The 22,024-nt window shown below is 40.2% G+C and overlaps 1 protein-coding gene across 1 annotated transcript in view; it reads right to left on the reverse strand.

The window, feature by feature from the left end:
* Positions 1–7,443: 7,443 nt before the first annotated feature.
* Positions 7,444–22,024, reverse strand: part of ATP6V1B2 (ATPase, H+ transporting, lysosomal 56/58kDa, V1 subunit B2) — a 24,189-nt gene continuing 9,608 nt past the window's right edge. Inside the window, exons 3-14 of the mRNA XM_005873795.2 lie at positions 21,038–21,136; positions 20,247–20,340; positions 19,635–19,712; positions 19,035–19,174; positions 18,384–18,485; positions 17,948–18,045; positions 17,207–17,330; positions 15,339–15,489; positions 13,198–13,280; positions 11,342–11,446; positions 10,515–10,644; positions 7,444–8,828 (exon numbers count right to left, since the gene is read on the reverse strand). Of these exons, the coding sequence (XP_005873857.1) occupies positions 8,689–8,828; positions 10,515–10,644; positions 11,342–11,446; positions 13,198–13,280; positions 15,339–15,489; positions 17,207–17,330; positions 17,948–18,045; positions 18,384–18,485; positions 19,035–19,174; positions 19,635–19,712; positions 20,247–20,340; positions 21,038–21,136 (1,344 nt within the window). The 3' untranslated portion in view covers positions 7,444–8,688. The remainder of the gene's footprint in view (positions 8,829–10,514; positions 10,645–11,341; positions 11,447–13,197; positions 13,281–15,338; positions 15,490–17,206; positions 17,331–17,947; positions 18,046–18,383; positions 18,486–19,034; positions 19,175–19,634; positions 19,713–20,246; positions 20,341–21,037; positions 21,137–22,024) is intronic.

Consider the following 22,024-nt stretch of genomic DNA (forward strand, 5'->3'; position numbering starts at 1 on the left):
CTCTCTGAAATCAACAAAAACATATTTTAATCAATAAATAAATAAAAGCAGCTTGCCAATATAAGTCAAGAGTGTTGGGAGTGAGTGTTCATGTTCTCCGTCTATACTTTTGGGAATCTCTTAAGTATCTCAAAATACAGAAAAATATATGTCAACAATACATATCTTCACAGCAGAAGTGAAAAGTTGAACATACCCTAAATGTTAAACAATAGAGGAAATACGGTATATTTATAAAGTACTGTATAGTCACTAAGTTGTTTGAATGCTTAAGTGCAGCTTCCCATTCAATTAAGTAAAAAGGCAGGCTGCAAAATTTATATATCTTTAGTTTCAACTGTATCAAAGCACTTAGTCTCATAATAAATAAATGTCATGTTTTTTTAAAAAGGCATTAAGTACTAGTATACCTTTAAAAGCACAGCTAATAAGAGTTCTATAAGTCAGTCATTGCCCAAGCAAACCAAATTCTTTGGCATTAAGAAACCTACCCTCACACACCGCTGGTGGGAATGAAAAAGGATACAGCTGCTTTGGTAGCTTGGTGGTTCCTCAAAAGGTTAACCATAGAGTTACCATATGTCCCAGCAATCCCACTAGTAGGTATATACTCAGGAGAAGTGAAACATAACAACTTGTACATAAATGCTCATAGACGTATTATTCACAATAGCCTCAAAGCGAAAACAACCCAAATGTCCATCAACCAAATTAAAGGACAAACTAAATGTAGTATAGCTATACACTGGAATATTACTCAGTGGTAAGAAGATATGAAATGCGACACATGCTTTGACATGGACGAGCCTTGAAAACACTAGGCTAAATAAAAGCAGCAGTCATGCCCTGGCTGGTTTTGTTAAGTGGTTAGAGTGCCGGCCCTGAGACCAAAATGTTGTGGGTTCGATTCCCGGTCAAGGGCATGTACCTGGGTTGCAGCTTCAATCCCCAGCCCCGGTCAGGAGGCAACCAATCGCAACCAACTGATGTCTCTCACATCAATGTTTCTCTCTCTCTCTCTCTCTCTCTCTCTCTCTCTCCCCTTGCTCCCTCCCTTCCACTCTCTCTTAAAAAAAATCAATGGAAAAAATATCCTCCGGTGCGGGTTAACAAAACAACAACAAAAAAGAAGCAGTCACAAAGACAGAGGACCATCCTATATAATAAAAGCCTAATATGCTAAATGTCTGGTAGACTGCTCAGCCATTCAACCAATCAAAGCGTAATATGCTAATGATATGCTAAGGCCACTCAACCACTCACTATGATGTGCACTGACCACCAGGGGTCAGATGCTCCGACTGGTAGGTTAGCTTGCTGCTGGAGTCTGGCCAATCGGGACTGAACTAGATGGGCCAGACATGCCCTGGAGCCCTCCTGCGGTCCCTCCCCAGCTGGCCAACCTCCCATGTCTCTCCCCAGCCCCGATCATGCACCTGTGGGGTCCCTCAGCTTGGCCTGCACCTTCTCGCAATCCGGGACCTCCCGGGGGATGTTGGAGAGCCGGTTTTGGCCCAATCCTGCAGGCCAAGGGACCCCACTGGTGCACCAGGGCTCTGGTAAATTATAATTCCATTTATATGAAATGTTCAGAATTGGCAAATCCATAGGGACAGATAGGCTAGTGGTTTCCTAGGACTAATAGGGTTGGGGAAAATTGGGGTACAGGATTTTGGCAGGGGGGAGGGAATATCAAAATGTTATAAAACTGATTGTGGTGATGGTTACACAACTGTGACTATACAAAAATGTTAAATAGCACATTTTATTTATTTATTTTTAAAATATATATTTTATTGATTTTTTACAGAGAGGAAGGGAGAGGGATAGAGAGTTAGAAACATCGATGGGAGAGAAACATCGATCAGCTGCCTCCTGCACACCTCCTACTGAGGATGTGCCCGCAACCAAGGTACATGCCCTTGACCGGAATCGAACCTGGGACCCTTCAGTCTGCAGGCCGACGCTCTATCCACTGAGCCAAACCGGTTAGGGCAAATAGCACATTTTAAATGGATGACTTGTATGGTAGGTGAGTTATCCTATATAATAAAGAGGTGATATGCAAATTGACCATCACACCCTCGCACAAAGATGGCTGCCACAAGATGGCTGGCAGGGGAGGGCAGTTGGGGGCAACCAGGCCTGAGGGGAGAGCAGTTAGGGGTGACTGGGCCTGCAGAGGAGGGCAGTTAGGGGTGACCAGGTCAGCAGGAGAGGGCAGTGGGGGTGACCAGGCAGCAGGGGAGAGCAGTTGGGGCAATCGGGCCGGCAGGGGAGGGCAGTTGGGAGCGATGGGGCTGTCAGGGGAGCAGTTAGGTGTCGATCAGGCTGGCAGGCAGAAGCGGTTAGGGGCAATCAGGCAGGCAGGCAAGCGGTTGGTAGCCAGCAGTCCCAGATTGTGAGAAATGTCCAACTGCCGGTTGTGGGATCGGGCCTAAACCGGCAGTCAGACATCCCCCCAAGGGGTCCCAGATTGGAGAGGGTGCAGGCTGCGCTGAGGGACATCTCACCACCCCACACCCAGTGCATGAATTTTGTGCACCGGGCCTCTAGTATCTCAATAAAGCTGCTAGTGAGAACAAAACCCACACGGTAGTAGCCATGCTCCTGCATGATTTGCACTGGCCCAGGGCACCTCGGGGCTTCAGGTCCTGACCTGTCAAAGCAGACTTTCCTGTAAACTGTGGCATGCAGCCTGAGCCTGCGATGCAATTTCAGGCCAGCCTTTGTTGGCTTAAAACATCTTTCACACTCATGACTGTAGCTTTCAGAATCCTTGGCAAACACACAAGTAACTGCCTGGTATTTTCACAAGTTGTCAAAGCATTTAGGGCTCTATTTCCTGAGCTGGCCCAGAAATAAGCACACGTGTTTCAGCCTTTACCCTGCCCCTCCCTTCCAGTGAGGGCGAGGGGTAGGCCTCTAGCTTGGCTCACACATCAGCCTGGTCTCCTTCTCACACTTCCTCAGGGCTCAGCCTCCCCACTCCAGTCCTGAGGTCTCATGATGGGAAGGGGAGGAAGAGCAGAAAAAAGCATGATGGAAAATGGGATTCCTCCACCCTCTCGAAGGCTTTGAGCCAAGCAGCTGAGATGAGAGTAGTGGACTGATGAGGAGATAGGGTCTTTAAAGTTCTTCCAGGGGACCATGGCGCCCTTCATTGCAGTTTAAGAAATCCAAACAAAAGAACTTTATTTTGAAATTACTTTTATTACACGAGCTGTGTTAACTCTGACACCACTCAGATTGAACCACATAGTTCACGGTTTTCTAGTGTATGTACTAAGAGTTTATAGCTTTCACATCTCTCTTCTTGACATGACTCCCATTAACGTCTATACATGGTCTATGGGAGAAAGAAGCCATAATTGCTTTGGGCTTTGGCTTAATAAGATAGGTGGGCAAAGCCATGACTGTTAAGGGATTCTATACAACAAAATGTTAAGTTTCCTCTGAGTGGTAGGGTTATGGAATCCTTATTTTTTTGTGCTTATCTGTACTTTCTGAGTTTTATCAGAACAATGAGTATCTACTAAGTAAACCATTAGTGAAACTTCCCTGGTGCTAGGTTACACATGAGTGCTACTGAACAGTAGGTCCCGGGGAAAGTACAACAGAACCAGAGAACAGGATGTCTCAGTGCAGAGGTTAGCAGACTGAGGTTCCCAGTACCCAAGCTGGACTCAGAGGCCTGGCCTCCATGAAAGTCAGTCCTGAAGACCATGTTCAAGGTTTTCATGACCTCAGTTCCAAAGAACTTGATTCTAAGAACAAAAATATAAAGATGCCTGTTCTACAAGGATGGATCTGGGTCCTAATCCTATTCACTTATTGAAGGGGTGAATCATTTCATCAATGAGGGATGGTTGAGGGAACTAGGAATAATTAGACTGAAGTCTTAGAAAAGCTGGCAACTATCATCAAAGCAATGGAGGGTTATTGCATGGAAGGGCCCTGGGAAACAGGCCAAGGACAGCACTGTGTGACGTCACAGAGGCAAGATTTACCTCTGGTGAACATTCCGAGCACCAGAGGCCCATCCCTGGAGTGGACGCCTCCTGAGGCAGCTCCACATGCACTGGAAGCTGGGTATCACCGTTTCAAATCTTAAAAGGGCTTTTAGTTATCAGGAGAGTTTGACCAAAGGCTCTGTTTGATCCTTCTAACCCAGATCTCCTGATTCCACGGGGCTCTTCGCACCAGTTTTGGCTTGCTTTGGTGTATTTTTTATTAGAGCATGTTTCCTTATAGATCCCAAGCTAATGTAGCTCAAAAAGACAGAACAACAACAAAACCCCACCACTGTTTGATTCCGTGAACTGTTGACCTCCCTGCTGCTGCCGCCAGTGAAAATTGCCTATCACCATTACTGAGCTGTGTACAGCCTACGCAAGGCTGCCCAGGAGCTGCTGCCCCCTCGTGGAAATGAAGAATACAACTGCTTAGAAAGCAATCAAGATGCATTCTGAGGCTATTGTCTACATGCAACCCTATCTTTCCTTCCCCCCACATCTTCACTTTTTGGCGAGATCCCTGCAATTCTTGACCCTAGCCCACCAGGGTCTTTTGTTTACATTCACAACATCATTATGTCCCATAGAAGACTGGACTTTTAGCCACAACATAAAATTCTGGTTTCCATAGTGGTTGGAATTTGCACCTGCCTGTTTCGAGTTATGGAGTGAACTTGGATATTAACACAATGCTATACAAAGACCACTAGACCAGGTTTAAAGGCCTAGGTTCCAGCTCATGTTCTGCCATTCCTCATGTCACTTTGAACAAGTCACAAATTTCTTACATTTATGCAAAGCTCTGGAGTTTGGAGATGAGATCCTTCAGGAAAAGTGGTCCGTCCTATGTGTAGTACTTGCAGCGGCCATTCACAGCCAAAGGCTGTGTTCTATCCTAGCCTAGGGACCCTCACTCACTCGCAGAGGAGACTGGCCAGGCCCATATCTTACTTATCTGTGCCTTCCACCTCAGGGATTGCCACAGGCAGAGGTTTTTCTTTTCTCTTAAAAAGGGACTGTGCTGGGCTGATCAGAGAGGGAACAATTCCTAGGTTGCTCAGGTGCCTGAAAACATTTTCCAGACAGGTCTTGCCATTCTTGCTGGCAATATAAAGCCCTGTGACTTAGATGAGTCACTGGCAGAGATGTCTCATTGTTTCTCAACATCGGTCACCAGCTCACTGTTGCCACAGCAGGGTTTCATATGAGGGGGCAGCTGAGGACACCATATGGTTTGAGTGCTAGGCAGGTAGGTGTGCATCACCAAACTGGAAAATGGTTTGGAATAAGGTCATGGTAGCTGAGTGAGGAACATGACTTTCATTTTGTGTGTTATGAATTTTCAAGACACTTTAATGAAGAGTCAAGGAAACAGAGGATACAGATTAACTTCGTTCTCAAGGTTGCTGTCTCTCTTCAGAATCATTTATGGTTCCAAAATATTACAGGATTATTTGTTCTAGTTCTGTGAAAAATGCCATTGGTATTTTGATAGGGATTGCATTGAATCTACACGTTACTTTGGGTAGTACAGACATTTTAACATTAATTCTTCCTATTCATGAGCATGGTAATATGCTTCCATTTACTTTTATCTTCAATTTCTCCCTTGAATGTCTTATAATTTTCCAAGTATACCTCCTTGGTTAAATGTATTCCTAGGTATTTTATTGTTTTTGATGCAGTTATAAATGGACTTTTTAATTTATCTGATAGATCGTTATTGGCATATAAAAATGCGCTGATTTCTGAATATTTATTTTGTATTCTGCTACTTTACTGAATTCATCTATCAGTTCTAGTTTTTTTGGTGGAATCTTTAGAGTTCTCTATATATAGCATCATATAACTTTCATATTTAACACTCATTTCTTTGTACTTAGGTTTCCCACAAAACATAATTTTCCTTCAGGAACTGGCTTGCTAAGTTTTTGTTGTCTCTAAATGGTATTTTTAGTTTAGTGTGGGGGAACTATTCTCTGTTGGCCCCTAATACTGGATTAAGCTCACTTTCCCTTATCAGTATAATGGAAAATTCCAAAAGCAGACAATGTTTTGTTGACCTCAGACACCTTGTACTATCCACACTTGCTAAAAATGAAACATCCTAGTGAGGCATTTACTACATTAGTCTTAAAACATTTTTTTATTTACAGGGAATCTCACAAACTGAAGTGACAGTCAACTGCCAACAATACATGGTTCATGAGTCATGCTGTTAGCCTGAACTTTGAAGATACTTTTTCTCCTCCCAAATACTTTAAGCCAACTGAAATTTTTTTTAAAAATATCTGATCACAGTGAGGATTCATATCTATATACATATAAAAACCTAAGCGACCAAACGACCAGTCCACCGGTTGCTATGACACGCACTGACCACCAGGGGGCAGATGCTCAACACAGGAGCTGCCCTCTGGTGGTCAGTGTGTTCCCACAGCCAACCTCCCACAGCTGGCCAACCTCCCGCGGTCCCTCTCCTGGGCCAGCCGCCCGCCTGCCCTCCCCCCCCCTCTGGCCCAATTGACCCCGATCACCAGCCAGGCTGAGGGACCCCCACCGGGCCTCTAGTTAAAGCATAATTTAATGGGTCCTTTAATTAGCTTTAATCACTGGTTATAAAAAGGTACACTAAGAAAATGTTTTTACTAAAACATAACAAATTATTTAGTACTTAACCAACTAATCCTAAATACTATGTAAGAGTAATAAGTCAATCTGCCTAATAAAGGTTTGTTAATAGTAGCAGCCTATTCTGAGCACCTACCATGGACCAGATGCTGTTCTGGTGTTTCACAGACAAAAGCTCTAGTCCTTGGAAAAACCCTATAAGGAACATAAGCAGACAGACTCAAACTTGTCAAATTACTAAGCAAGGCCATACAGTTAGTGGCAGCCCCAGGATTAGAACATGGGCCTGGCCAATTTTTGCCATGACTGAGCCCTTTCCTCTCCATCTCCTACAACTGCCTTGCTGAAGATGAGAAACAGGATGCCCCCATGATGCCACACCCTGGTGCTTCAACCAGCGTGTTTTCTTGATATACTGGACAGCTACTTAAAATTTTATTTGAAGCATGCTTTGACTTGTTTCAATATGTATTTCATTTTCTATTTATCATCCACTTTCATTTATGGCAGATGGGTTCTAGAGGTCCTGAAAATGTCTGAAACAAAGAACTCCAAAGAACACCTGTAGCAACTCTCAGCACTGGATCAAACTACAGCATGTTGGAAGAGATATTACTGAAAAGAGCTTGAACAGGGCAGGCTGAAAAACAGGGTACAAAACCTGGGCCATGCTCCTTATAACTCAAAGGGTTGGGTATGATGTTCTAAACTGTAAATCAAAGAGGTGTATTATTATATATATTTGCTTATTGACACCATTTTTCTGATTTGAAGACACAAAGTCACTTTCAGTCACTTCCATTTAATTTAATATTTATTTTCATTTTATATCCAGATGTCACATTTTCTACATTAAAATATAATCATGCTGCCTCTCCCACATACATCCTCTGAGAAAAAAGTGAACTTTACACAACTTGAAAGATGGAATGCACAGAGAAGTTGCTATTGCATCCAACTAACAAAGAACACAGAGACCACACAGTGGACAAGGCGGAGTGCATAGAAGACAGCTCAGGCTCACAGCAGAGGAAGGAGCAGGAGTTAAAAGGCTAAAGCTTTTAAATGCTATCACTTGTGCCACAAGATTACCCTGAAGAGGCAGAGATAGGTCAGAAAGCAGGACCAAACAGGGGTTTTCCAAAGGCTGCTAACAGTTTAACATGTCCGTACACAGGAGAGCTTTCTCCCACACCATGTCCTCAGCATCTGGCAAACACTTTAGAAAATTACACCACTTGTTAGCATGTCCGAATGTAGCATGGGTGTAGGTTTTTCTTTTCTTTATTTTTGCTGTACCTCCAACTCTTTCCAAGCAACAATTATACTGGTTATTTTAATTGTGATTCCTCTGCATGACAACCCAGTAAGGATCATCAAGACAAGGCATCTCACTGCTATCCGATCAATGCCAGCTGTGCAAATGCTGCAAGATTGTGTGCTACTCAGAGGGAGAGAGCACATGAACACACAGGAGTCCCAACTCCTTTTCTAATCTACTCATTAAATAGGAAAGAGCAGGTGGACAGTAAAAACCATCTGCTTAGAACAGCAGCACAGACCTAGTGGTACACCACAATCCAAACACAATGCTCAGGAGAGAGCTCTGGGCTCTTCTAAGCAGAGGCTTCTTTTAGTCCTGATCCTGCCCAATTTGGAGATCAAAGCATTATAGCTTCAGATAGTGATACTCTCAAGAGGGTGGAGAAGGAAGGTCTGAGAGACTCAAATAATGAGGACATTATTAGGCAACTATCCCACTATTTACAAATACACATGAGTAAGAAAACTTCGCCTCCATCCCTGCACCTACTTTAAACAAAGCATTGAAGATCCAAGTTTTCTGAGCAGGGAATATTTTAAAGTCTGTTAGCAGTTTAAGACATTGCAACACTGGCACAATATGTCACCTATTCTTTGTTTTTAATTACAGGGTAACACGGTAAACTCCAACACAAAAGTGGGGATGGGCAAGTGCGAAAGGAATCAATAAACGGAACCAGTATTACACAAGGGTATTGAGCCAACGATGAGACGGCAGCTAGTGCTTTGCGGAGTCCCGAGGGTAGAATTCGCTCAGGGTGCTCTGAGGGATTCTCTTCAGCATTTCTTTGGGGAAAATTCGGAGCAGCTGCCAGCCAATGTCCAAAGTCTCATAGACAGTGCGGTTTTCATAAGGACCTTATAAAAAATTGAGATTGGATCAATAAAGGCAAACTACTTCCAACTTACCAGGTTATTCAGGATGTATTCTGTTATATGACCAGCACTGGAAGCATGAAGTATAAAAAAGAAGAGACGCAAAGCAGTTAGGTCTCCCCAGACTGGATGCAACTGCATGTGGAAATGAGGCCACAGACAGTAAGCACCATCTTGAATCAGAGGAAAGAGAGGCCCAAGGGCTAGAGACAGCAGGCAGGCAGTCTAGTGTGTGTGTGTGGAGGGGAGAGGGGGTTGGGGGAGAAGGGGAGCTTTCTTAACAATTAGGTGGGGATCTAAATACGTTGGGCAATGGAAACCAAACTCAGTGTTGTGTCCAGAGGAGTGAGAAAAAGTTTCCCAGGAACAGAGGCTGAATTTGACAGATACTTAGAAAGGCCAATTGAGTACTTGAATAGGTCAGTGGTTTTCAAAGTTGTTGTTATTATACTTTTAATAGCAGAAATCAACCTTATGCAAATAAATCTCATTTCTTAACTAAGAAACCAGAGTGGCTGAAGTTCTGGATTCTTTACTCTAGCAGAAGAATTTCATCTCTAACTTTTAAGGTATTAAGGTATGCATTAAAAAAACTCATATTTTGGGGATTTTAATGTCAATAAAAAACTTATCACATAAATAGAAAAGTGTACAAATCCTAGTGCATAGATTTATGCATTATTCCAAAATGAATTTTTTAATTATTCCAAATTACACATCTGTTCTAAGTACCACTGAGGTCAGGAAGAGTATTAGCAGCGTTAGCAGGACTGGCAGGAGAAACCAAGCCAAGCAGCTAGAAAACCCTACACTACATAGGCTATGAAATGAAAACCATTCTGGACTTTTTAGTAGAGGGACAATCAATAAAATTTACTCTGGCAATAGTATATAAGGGATCAGGGAAACTGAAAAAGCTGGCATTTTGAGACCAGGAATGATGAAACCAAAGGTGTGGACTAGGCCTTAAGACTCAAAGTGTGGTCCCACTCAAAGAGTGGTCAGAGATTAGTAGTTTCGACATCACCCAGGACAATAGTCATGCCGAGGCAGACAAAAACTGAAGAGGGAATTGCTAGGCAGGTGGTCAGTTGGGTAAAAACTTTGGTTCTGACCAGGCTGAGCCTCAGGGATGGTGGCATAAGTAAGGTGTCCCAGTTGAAGATGTGGGATTAGGGCTTCAGAAAGAGGGTAAGGATCATACATAGCAATTCAGTCAATGCATAGGGAACAAGCCAAAGCTTGGCAGGGGAGGAGGAAGAAGGGAGGGAAGCACAGGCAACTACGCCTCTGGGAATATAAACAATTAAGAAGCAGAAAGATATATCAAAAAAAGGAGATGAAAACAGATGGGTCAGAAAAGTCCCAAACCCCCAAAGCTGGCGAAGATGGCTGCAGAGAGGGTAGGAGGAAGGAGGCGTGCAATAGAAGCCAGTTGTACGGAAGGAAGAAAATAAAGGGGGAGCTCAATAACTGGATAACAGAGTTGAAGGCAGAGGGGAAGGACCCAAAGCACTAAGTACAAAGACACAACAGAGTTGAAAGACCCTCTTCTCTGATCAGAAGAAAAATTATGTAGATACCAATGTAAAATCTCTCAGATTGGGAAAGAGGTCTTCAAAACTATATATGAGGCTGTTTATATCTGTAAGAAAAGAGTCATCTTACCCTGAGCAATGAAGTTCCTCTCAAACTTCTGCAGAAATTCCAAGTAAAGAAGATCATCTGAGGTAAGGGCTTCTTCTCCCACCACGGCTTTCATGGCTTGTACATCCTTACCAATAGCATAGCACGCATACTAAAGAGAGAAAAGGTTCACACGCACAGACATAAGATTGTATTGCTTTAGCTGTCTTCATAAGAGAACACAGAAGGAATTTCACGTTACTTACAAACACAATTCACGTAAATAAAACTCATGAAAGTATCAGAGGACTTTATTAAAAAGCTGTCTCACTTGGACAGGAATCTTCAGGCATGCAATAAACACTGCTACAAAAATACACTTCCTCGATGTCTCAATGAGCTTACACTTTATAGAATATTTGAAAATCAGAACTCATACCATGGAGTAATCCATCTTGAAGTTCTACTCAAGAAAAACATTTGTGCTATTAGGTGTACCATTTCTACTTTAAGGAAAGTTAAAGAATCCTTTCAGGAATACTCCATAATTATTATTATGATTACTAATAAAAATTTAAAACTGCCTTATGGCTTGGTTTTTTATTTAGAAGCTACTTTATATAGCATAAAAAAGTGTTTCAAGCATATGATTTTTAATCTTCGCTACCAGCATCCATCCTTATGAAAAAGAGACTGCTTGGTTCTAATGAATGTTTTTATACTACATATGAAGCCTATACTAAAATTCTATATGGATGGGGAAAAGAAAAGTGATATGGGATAAAGACAGGAGGTATAAGACAGCAGAAAGAATAGATTAAGAAAGGCATTTACTTCTTTAAGCGCCATCATTAAGAAGATATACGTACCAGCTGGTTAGACACATCAGCATGATCCTTTCTGGTCATACCTTCCCCAATAGCAGACTTCATTAACCGTGATAATGAGGGCAGCACATTAATAGGCGGGTAAATCTTGGATAGGATGGGAGGGGAAAAATTAGTACAAAATTCAAGCTGTACTTGTAGTAAGTAGCATTTGGAAACTCGTTATTATCCCTTAAATTACATAAAACTGCTGCAGTTGTTTCCTAGGTGAATTTTAACATGTTTTCCTGGTATGAAACTCTTTATGGCATAGTATTTCTTTTGAGAATCAAATCCAAAAACCTATATAACAGTACAAGATTATATTGAAAAACTGAATTTTCAATATCTGCCTAAGTGGTCTGCTGAACTCTGACTCAAAATCACATACAAAATAATAAGACTAACAATAATTCCACCTAAAAGCTGATCTAGTACAGAACCATCAAAAATTTGTTTTTGGTTATTCAGCCATAAAAATAGAATGAAATCTTGTTTTTTTGACATGGATTGATCTTGAGGGGTAATTATGCTAAGTGAAATAAGTCAAACAGAAAAAGGTAAGTACCATATGATCTGACTTACATGTGGAATCTAAAAACAAACAAAAAAAAACCCCCACAAGCTCATGAATACACTGAGTGGCCAGATTATTAGGACCACCCCACCAGTACTTCATTGACACTTCCAAAAATACTGAATATTGAAAACATCCTAAGCAAATACTCTCAAAGTTTTATTATTATTATTATTTGCATAACTAATTCACTTCAATAGAGAACAGACTGGTGGTTGCCTGAGGCGGGGAGTGGGGGTGGGCGGACAAAATAGATGAAGGGGTCAAAAGGTACAAATCTCCAGTTATAAAATGAACAAGTCACAGGGATGTAATGTACAGCATAGTGAATATAGTTAATAAAACTGCACTGTAGCCCTAGCCAGTTTGGTTCAGTGGCTAGAGCATCAGCCTGAGGACCAAAGGGTCCTGGGTTTGATTCTAGTCAAGGGCACATACCTCAGTTGCAGGCTCCTCCCTGGCCTGGGCCCTGCTTGGTGCACATGCAGGAGGCAACCAATTGATGTGTTTCTCTCACATTAATATTTCTGTCTTTCCCTCTTTCACTCTCTCTAAAAATCAATGGAAAAATATCCTCGGGTGAGGATTTAAAAAAACACACAAAAAAACCCAAACAAAAAGCCTGCACTGTATTATATCTGAAAGTAGCTAGGAGAGTGGATCTTCAAAATTCTCATCAGAAGAAAAATAATTTTTAACTATGATGATGGATGGTAACTGGACTTATTTTGGTGATCATTTTGCAATATGTATATATATTGAATCATTATGTGGTACACTTGAAACTAATAAATTATAACTCAATAAAAAAAGCAGAAAAAAATCTGTTTTTGTATTATTAATATGATTGGTAGATTATACCATTATGGAATAGAATACCCAAAGACATTCTTTAAGACAACTGACTCCATTATAAGGCACAATAAAGAAAAAGTGGAAATTAGCCACATCAGGATATTGTAGTCAATCCTCTTAATGTCATTGATGGGTTCTTTGATTTGAAGTAAAATGACATATAATGAAACTAGTTTTCCCATAGGCTGATTGATACAAACAAGAGTTAAGTTCCTACGGCATCTCATCAACTTTAGAACAAAATGACATTAAACAAATACTATTTGAGAATCTGTTGTACATAGAAATGACAAGTTTACAGCCATGTCAAAATCAATTTAAGGTGTTATTTTCTAAAAAAAAATTCCTAAGAGCAAAGTCCAAGTCACTAAAGAGTAACTGAAGAGTAGATTTGTAAGCTTTACTGCGCCACTCAAATGTCAAATACCTGTCTGTTGTGTAGCTGTCTGTCGACATAGATCTGCCCCTCTGTGATATATCCAGTCAAATCAGGGATGGGGTGAGTGATATCTACAAGAAGACATCTGATGTTAAAGTGTCATCTCATATAAACAAACCCACAGCATGTCAATCTGCAGTACCTACAGCACTACCTAAAACTGTGCTTGCTATCTATCTATCTATCTATCTATCTATCTATCTATCTATATAAAAGCAATATGCAAATCGACCGGACAGCAAAACAACCGGTTGGCTATGATGCACACTGACCACCAGGGGCAGACACTCAACGCAGGAGCTGCCCCTAGCCCGCAGGCCCTGATCGCCCAATGGGGGACTGCTGGACAACCTTTTGGTGCCCCCCCACCCCCGGCTGGCAGGCTCCGATTGCTGGATGGGGAACCAGGAACTGGAGGTGGGTGGTGGGGGACACAGGAGGCGCCAGGTCCCCAATTACCCCGCCAGTCGCCCCACACACAGCTGGGGAAGATCGGCCCTGATCGCAGGCCAGGCCTAGGGACCCCACCCGTGCACGAATTTCATGCGCCAGACCTCTAGTATAAATTAATTTTCTGTGATGATTGGAAAGTTCTGTATGTATGCTGTACCATATGATAGCCACTAGCCAAATGTAGCTATTAAGCACCAAAAATATTGTGGCTAATATAACTGAAAAACTTTATGGTTTTTCAAATTTATCTAATATCAAACTTTAGAATTTAAACAGCCAAATGTGGCTGGAGGTTACCATAATGGACAGTTTAATTTATTTGGTTGCAGCATAGTTAATTATGTGTTGGCACATGAGGTAAATTAGCTGCATTCATAAAAAGTACTATTTCTCTGTCTGGCCGGCGTGGCTCAGTGGTTGAGTGTTGACCCATGAACCAGGAGGTCACGGTTCAATTCCCGGTCAGGGCATATGCCCAGGTTATGGGCTCGATCCCCAGTGTGGGATGTGCAGGAGGCAGCCAATCAATGATTCTCTCTCATCACTGATGTTTCTATCTCTCTATCCCTCTCCCTTCCTCTCTGAAATCAATAAAAATATATATTTTTAAAAAGTATTATTTCTCCTAGTTATTTGATCTCTCCCCAAAATATTAAAAAAAAAAAAAAATTCCATTTGAACACAAAGTTCCCTTGCAGAGATTGCCAATGGGATGTATACTGAGAGACTATTCCTAGCTCATAAGCTATTTCAACATGGGAAATATAGAGACACTAGACAAGTAAAGTGACACAATGCAGGCAGCACCAAAAAGGTCACACAAGTCAAGACATTTCTAAGTCTGCTAAATTACATGAAGTAATTTGTAGCTACTTTCTTGGAACAAATAATTTTCATGGCAGAAGCAAACTGTGAATTCAGACTGCCTGGGTCCTAAGGCTATCACTTCCCAACTCTGACAGATCACTTTACCTCCCTGTGCCTCAGATTAGAGAATCTACCTCAAAATTGCTATGACAATCAAATTAGTCAACATTTATAAAGCACTTAGAACAGTCTTCAATATAGTGAGTTTCACTGTTTCTGAAAATATCTTCCAAAAGTGCCTTTTAAAAACAGAGAAAAGGACTAAAGGCGGAAAGTCTTTGCCCCAGGAGCCACCCTGAGCACACACTAGACAGGCATTGCACTGTGTGCTTTCACACAGAGTAAAGGAAACTAAGTTTTAATCAGCCTTTGGTGGTGATCACCTGTCTCTAAAGTCTCATGGCATTTACTATTTGTGCTTTTGACACTTAAGCCACCTTAAATTATTTGTGCACACACATAAGAAAATACCTAATTAGACTAAACAACTTACATTAGGTTAAGACCATAGTGGTTTTTAAATTACTCATATCCAGACCAATGTCCTACAAATAGCAGGCACTCAATAGTACCCAGAAAATGAAAATTTAAAATTCTAATTATAAAGAAAATTATTACTTTTTCTTCCACAAAAGGATAATGATAATTATGAGCAGTTTTCAAATGAAAAATTTTATTTAGGTACAAATTACTAGTTAATGTAAACCCTTGGAGGATAAACACTCTCAAAAAGGTAGATTGTCTTCTCTCTTAGAATCGAAGCCCTTACAAGCATTAGGCCTGCTATAATCCAAAAACCAAACACTTACCATCATTAGGCATGGTGAGAATAGGGATTTGAGTAATCGAGCCATTTCTACCTTCCACTCGACCAGCACGTTCATATATTGTGGCTAAATCCGTATACATGTAACCTGGGAAACCTCGTCGACCAGGAACCTCTTCCCTGGCCGCTGAAACCTGACATAAACCAAGGAGGAGAATATCACACAACATGGAATATGGAAAGCAAAGCTTTGTTTGTTTGAACACACTTAGAAAGTTGCAATATTATCTTTTCCATTTTAAATAGTCTCTAAGAGATTACTTAGAAAAATCTAGTAACACATTTCAAGTATTCTGCTATGAAAATGCTGACAATTGGGACCAGACGTTTTTTCACTAAAATCATGTTGCCAAATCTCCAAATAGCTTGTTAGAAGGAAATAGCTTGCAATTTTATAAACCAAAGGAAGTTAATTTTAAAACTAAGAGAACCGATTAGTTCACAAGATTTATTTTATGCCAAGGGTCTTGCCATGTATATGTAAGCTAAACCTGAAAAGGTCAAAAGGGAAGGAAATCTATACCAGGAGTCATCTGATGTACTTTATACTTTACATTCATTATTTAATCCTCACAACAATCCTATGAGGAAGGTAATGTTGTTATTGTTAATGTCAATTTGTAGTTAGAACCAAAGGTCAGATAAATAATTTCCCAAAATCACAGAGCCAGGAGTCCATTCACTGCACAAAATAAGATTAATAACAAATGGTCTTTCTCGTAGAGACATGCATACTAGAATATAGGTGTACCTATTAATCTACAACCACTAAAAACCCAAAACATTAAGGCCAAGTTTAAGTGCTTCCTTCAAAAGAGTGTGCTATAGCAGCATCACTCAAAGTATGGTCTGCAGGCCAGCTCTTATCAATGTGCAATGAGAAAATAAGATAAGCATTTAGAAAACTTCAATGGCAATTTAACAGAATAATTTTATGTCTGTTGAATCTAATAAAATAAATCTGGGCTTATAAATTATGTATTTTTAAATTTCACTTTCTAATAGCTCATTTTAGAAAAGGTATTGGTTTACGATGGGTATTGGGGGGCGGGGAGTCCTCCACTAAAAAACCTTGGTAGCAGAGTGAGATTTGGTGATGGATCTCAGGGAATTTTAAAAAACTTTTTACATGCTTAAAAGAGTACCTCACTCAACATTTGAGTAACTTGCATTAGAACCAACACCCTAAGTTTCTGGTGATAACGCAAAAATCTTAATATTGTCCTAATTAAACACTGAGTTTTCTGAAGGAAAAGGTCCTGAGAAGGGTGCTGCCAGAATATGGACTTTATCTATTCAAATAGTAACATCATTAAGAATAAAATTCTGGAAAACGTTAAAAACTGACAGTCTGGACAGAGACAGAACTTCCTGGGAGAGTAACTGAATAAAGAGCTTGCATCATTTACCATTTACTCTCTCTTAGAATCAAGTCTTAATTCATGGAGACAGTGACAGAATGATAAATAGGCTAATAATTTAAATCTTATCATCTAATCTTTTCAACTGAAGTGACAGATGTATGTTTTAAAAACATCATGAAAGCCCTAGCTGGTTTGGCTTAGTGGACAGAGCATCGGCCTGTGGACTGAGGGGTCCTGGGTTCAATTCCGGTCAAGGGCACATGCCTGGGTTGTGGGCTCCATCCCTAGTGGCGGGTGTGCGGGAGGCAGCCGATCAATGATTCTCTCTCATCACTGATGTTTCTATCTCTCTCTCCCTCTCCCTTCCTTCTGAAATAAATAAAAATATATTTAAAAAAAATAAAAACATGATGAAAGAAAAATGAAAACTTGCAAAGGGACAAGATACCCCTAGAAATGAAGCCATTTTAATTTAGAAAGAAGTTACCTCTCGAAGTGCTTCAGCATAAGAGCTCATGTCTGTTAGGATAACCAATACATGTTTCTCACACTGATAGGCCAGAAATTCAGCTGTGGTTAGAGCCAAGCGAGGAGTGATAATTCGTTCAATACTGAAATGGAACATTAAGTCCTATGTCACTCAAACAAAAAGGCCAAAAACAAAAGAAATGAGATTCTGGAAATAATAGTACAATCTCCCTCTACAAGTTTTAAATACATTGAGGCGGGTAAAGCTATTATTACTGTAAAAGTTAAGTAAAGCAGTTACTTTATGTATTTACATAATAATAATAATTACTTCTACAAAGTTAAATCGGTTATTTTATAATTTCTCAGAACTATATAGTTCTCAAAACAGAAAGAGAAAGAAGAGAGAGGGGGGAGAGGGAGGGAAGAAAGGGTCCAGATTTCTCAGTTAAGAGGAAAAGATCATTCATTGAGTACAAATTGTGTACTAGGTAATTTATACAGATTATCTCATTTAATAAACACAATAACCCTGTGGAACAAGTATTATTTGTCACATTTTCTGGAAGAGGAAACTGACCTTCAGAGCCTTCATGATTTGCCCAAAGCCAAATAACTACCAAGAAGTACAACTGGAATTTAGATAGAGTTATCTCCTTCTTAAGTCCATGCTGCTTCATAACACTTTTCCTCCCTAGTCTTAGGTAGCATTTGGACCTGAAGCCTGGGTGAACAGAAAGAAACAGCTCTATTCACTTACGTAGGGTCATTAGCCAAGTTCAAAAAGAGGCAGACGTTGTCCATGGAGCCATTTTCTTCAAAGTCAGATTTGAAGAACCGGGCAGTTTCCATGTTTACCTAAATAGCAATGACTTCATCAGTGCTGGGAGAAGAAAATTCTCAATACTATGTATTTCTGATGAAGGCTAAGCTATAGATCTGCATTGTTCCTTCTTTTAAAGTTGTCAAGTACTCACACATATTTTTCACAAAAGCCAACAGAGTAAACAGCCTACTTTGGGCACAAAGAAAATTATTCTTACATTTCATAGTCAAATGCCAAATTTTAATCCTTAGTTTGCAACTTCTTTACCTAGATATAAATTCAATGATACATGTGTAATTTCTACACTATTCTAATAACATAAGCAATTAATTTTATATTTCATACTAAACCAGCAAATATTTATACTTACACCCATAGCAGCAAATACAATTGCAAAATTTTCCTCACTGTAGTCCACTACATCTTTGGATTTCTTTACCAAACCAGCCTGGCGACAGATCTGAGCTGCAATCTGATGAGGAGTACAAAAGCACTGAGTTGAAATCTAAAACCACATTGCTAAAACAAAGTAACTTTTATTCTAAACTTTTTGAAATTTTAATTATACATAAAATTGGAATGTTTTAAAGCAGCGGTCGCCAAACTTTCGGACCTCACAGAACACCAGCGGTCTGCGGACCACCAGTTGGTGACCGCTGTTTTAAAGGACTTTATCCAATAAAACTATTTTGCACTTTGCATGCAAAAATTCCTAAGAGTAAGTAAAAAGAGCTATCATCCTATATAATAAAAGGCGAATATGCAAATAGTCCCTTCCACTGGGAGGTTCAACCAGCCTGCCAACCATCCACGGCCCTTCCCCCTGGCCAGTCCCATCCCCATCTTGTGCACAAATTCATGCACCAGACCTCTAGTGTATGGCTAAAGATCCAATGTAACTGGATTATATAAACGGTAACACTGGAGATTAATGTTGAAACCCCTTTGGTTTCTCACTAATGTCAAGCATTTAGGAATTCTTCCTTGTTAAATTTCATATCAAATAGACCCTAGTTCTCACCTCATTGTGTGGTAAGCCAGCAGCAGAGAAGATAGGAATTTTCTGCCCCCTAGCAATACTGTTCATGCCATCTATGGCCGAGATGCCGGTCTGAATCATCTCCTCTGGGTAGATTCGACACTGAGGATTGATTGGCTGGCCTAATGAATTTCCAAAAGGGAACATTTTAATATGTCTGTGCAAGAAGACTGAAACATATAAAGCATTTCTTTCTACTCTTAAAATATCAATTATTTTCTGAAATCTAAAACTGTTTAGATAATTTTTTCCATTAGTCTTGCTTAGACTCATGAAATATTGATAGTGGAACTCAAGTTCTTAAAGTGAAATAGAGGTATAGCAAATAAGAGAGCAAGCCTCAAAGCCATGACTTTATTATTTACATTCCTAATATACCCTAGTGATATATTAAGATACTTATATAAAATATTAAGATTATCTCTAGGAAAAAATAAATTTATTAAATAATAAGTAATTAATTATGGAGCAAGTTGGTTATCAACTTAAAGTACCACAAAAGATCACTATCTGGTGAAGATATAAGCTAGACAGATATAGGCTATTTTCCACAAAACACAGAATCCCATTTACTGTCCTTACCCATGATGTCAAGGAAGTCTTCAGCCAGTACAACAGGACCTCTGTCGATCGGTTTTCCTGATCCATTGAATACCCGACCTGTAAAACCATAGAACAGTACAAGTGGACAATTAACGCCGGTGGTCTTAATCCAGCATCTAGAAGGGTTCAGGAACCTGGAGAAGCCGCTGTGCGTAAATTAAATAAGAGTCCAGAGACGAAACTTAATTTTGAAAGGCATTTGAGGGGCCAGAGGAGCTTAGCTAAAGGAACTAAGTTCTCCTTGTCTCAGGACCCCTTGCTATTTATTAACACAATTTGTCCTAAGGCAAGGTAGATATACATCAAAGGCCAGGGTTTGTATACAAAAGCATTGTCAGATTGGGGGGGGGGGGGGATTTGCCTACGGCTGTTCAGGTGTTTGGACAGTAGGAGGCAATAACATGTAGATTGAGATGCCCAAGCAATCATCCCATGCATCCTTTTCAGGTTTGGGGAAATGCCCTCAGCCATCTCCAGATGATTCAGCCCTGCTGACATGCTGGAATTGGCTTCCGGCAGACAATGTTACAAATATTCATCGTTTTTTTAAAAAGATTTTATGGAAAGGTGTGGAAAAGGATATCAACTTACCAAGCATATCCTCAGACACTGGTGTTCGGAGAATATCCCCAGTAAACTCACAGGATGTTTTTCTAGCATCTATACCTGAAGTCCCTTCAAATACCTACCAAGAAAGAGAAGTAATCAGGAGGGTAAAAGAAATTTAAATTTTTTCAGCCCTTATAAACTCAAATACATAAATGTACACTATTATTAGTACCACAAACACAACCTCTTAACAAGGGTCGTGCATGAAGGACATCCAATCCTACAAGCAAATTAAGAATTTTTTTTTACATTTTAAAATAACTGTTTACTTTAAAAAAAGAAAGAAGAGTAAAAATATGCATCAGAGACCTTAGGTGGCTCCACAAACCCTAAGAACTTTACTATCTGGCCCTTTACAAAAATTTTGCTGACCCTTGCTCTAGATTACTTTTTAGGGGAACATGTTGTTTGGGAAAAATGCATTTACCGTAGCAGTAACATTAAAAACTAGGAATTATAGAAGACAATTTAAAGAAACAGGCTCAGATTCTGTTTTGGTCTCACCATAAGCTGTGAATTCTGCTTTTCTTCTCTCTCCTTCTATATGATCATCTGCTTCATTTTATCCATTAAAAAAAAAAGCCATTTTACCAGTAAAGCTATTGGGCTAGAATCTAGGATATAAGTGGCTGACATCTGACAAGAAAACATGCAAAAATAGTTTTTTCCTCCACAGACATACTTATTCAATGACTAGAAAAAACATGCAGTGTTCCTTACGTTTTTGTGATTAGGAAAAAGTTCAACTAGCCAGTTATTAAAATTATGCTTACCTGAACCACTGCTTTGGAACCACTAACTTCTAGAACTTGCCCACTTCTCTTCGTGCCATCTGGTAATGTCAAGTGAACAATCTCAGCATACCTGGGAAACTAAATAGAAAAAAATAAAGGATCGGTAACTAACTATAGGGTTAGAGGTTAAAGTTAGATTTAGGGGTAGGGTTAAAAAGTCCAAAATACACCATGTGCTCTATCTCCATCATAGCATGTATCCATATGCAATCCCACCACCTCCCTGACACACAAAGGTACACCCAAGAGTTGATGACATCCTCAAGCAGTTTAAGTCCTTAAAACGCCAATCACTGGTATACACATTTGCAAACCAGCATAAGATACAGAGAGAAGAGTCTTAAATTTGTGAAAACACAGCAATTAAGTTATTTTCCTCTGTGTATATTTTAAAGTTTTGAGACTATAGAAAGGTACAGAACTTACAAATAACCATGTTCCCCCTACTCAGAAGTGATGTTTGTTGTGTGTATAATCTGGGATGTGTGTGTAATCTCCTGCATGCATTGGAGGCAGGGGGATAAAATGCAATTAAGTAATAATCCTATATATATAATAATAAAAGAGAAACATGGTAATTAGTGTACGACCGATACCCTTCCCATTGGCTAATCAGGCCGATATGCAAATTAACTGCCAGCCAAGATGGTGGCCGGTAGCCAGGCAGCTTGAAGCTAACAGGAGGCTTGCTTGCTTCAGTGACAGAGTACTCCAACGTTCCCCGCCTGCCGCTGCCGGCCTCTGAGCTTGCAGTTTGAAACATTGTAACAAATATAGAAGCTAAACAAAACCCCAGAAACCAGCTTTTAGCAGGCCGGGATCTCAGAGCTGGAGTTGATACAGTGTTTCGATTATAGAACCCAAACAAACCAGATACCTGCTTTCAGCAGCAGAGGCCTAAGAGCTGGAACCAAGCCTCAGAGCTAAAGCTGGCCCAGAATAAAAAAAGAAAAAGAAAAAAAGGAG

The sequence above is a fragment of the Myotis brandtii genome, unplaced genomic scaffold (genome assembly GCF_000412655.1).
Source record: "Myotis brandtii unplaced genomic scaffold, ASM41265v1 scaffold421, whole genome shotgun sequence".
NCBI classification, from domain to species: Eukaryota; Metazoa; Chordata; class Mammalia; order Chiroptera; family Vespertilionidae; genus Myotis; species Myotis brandtii.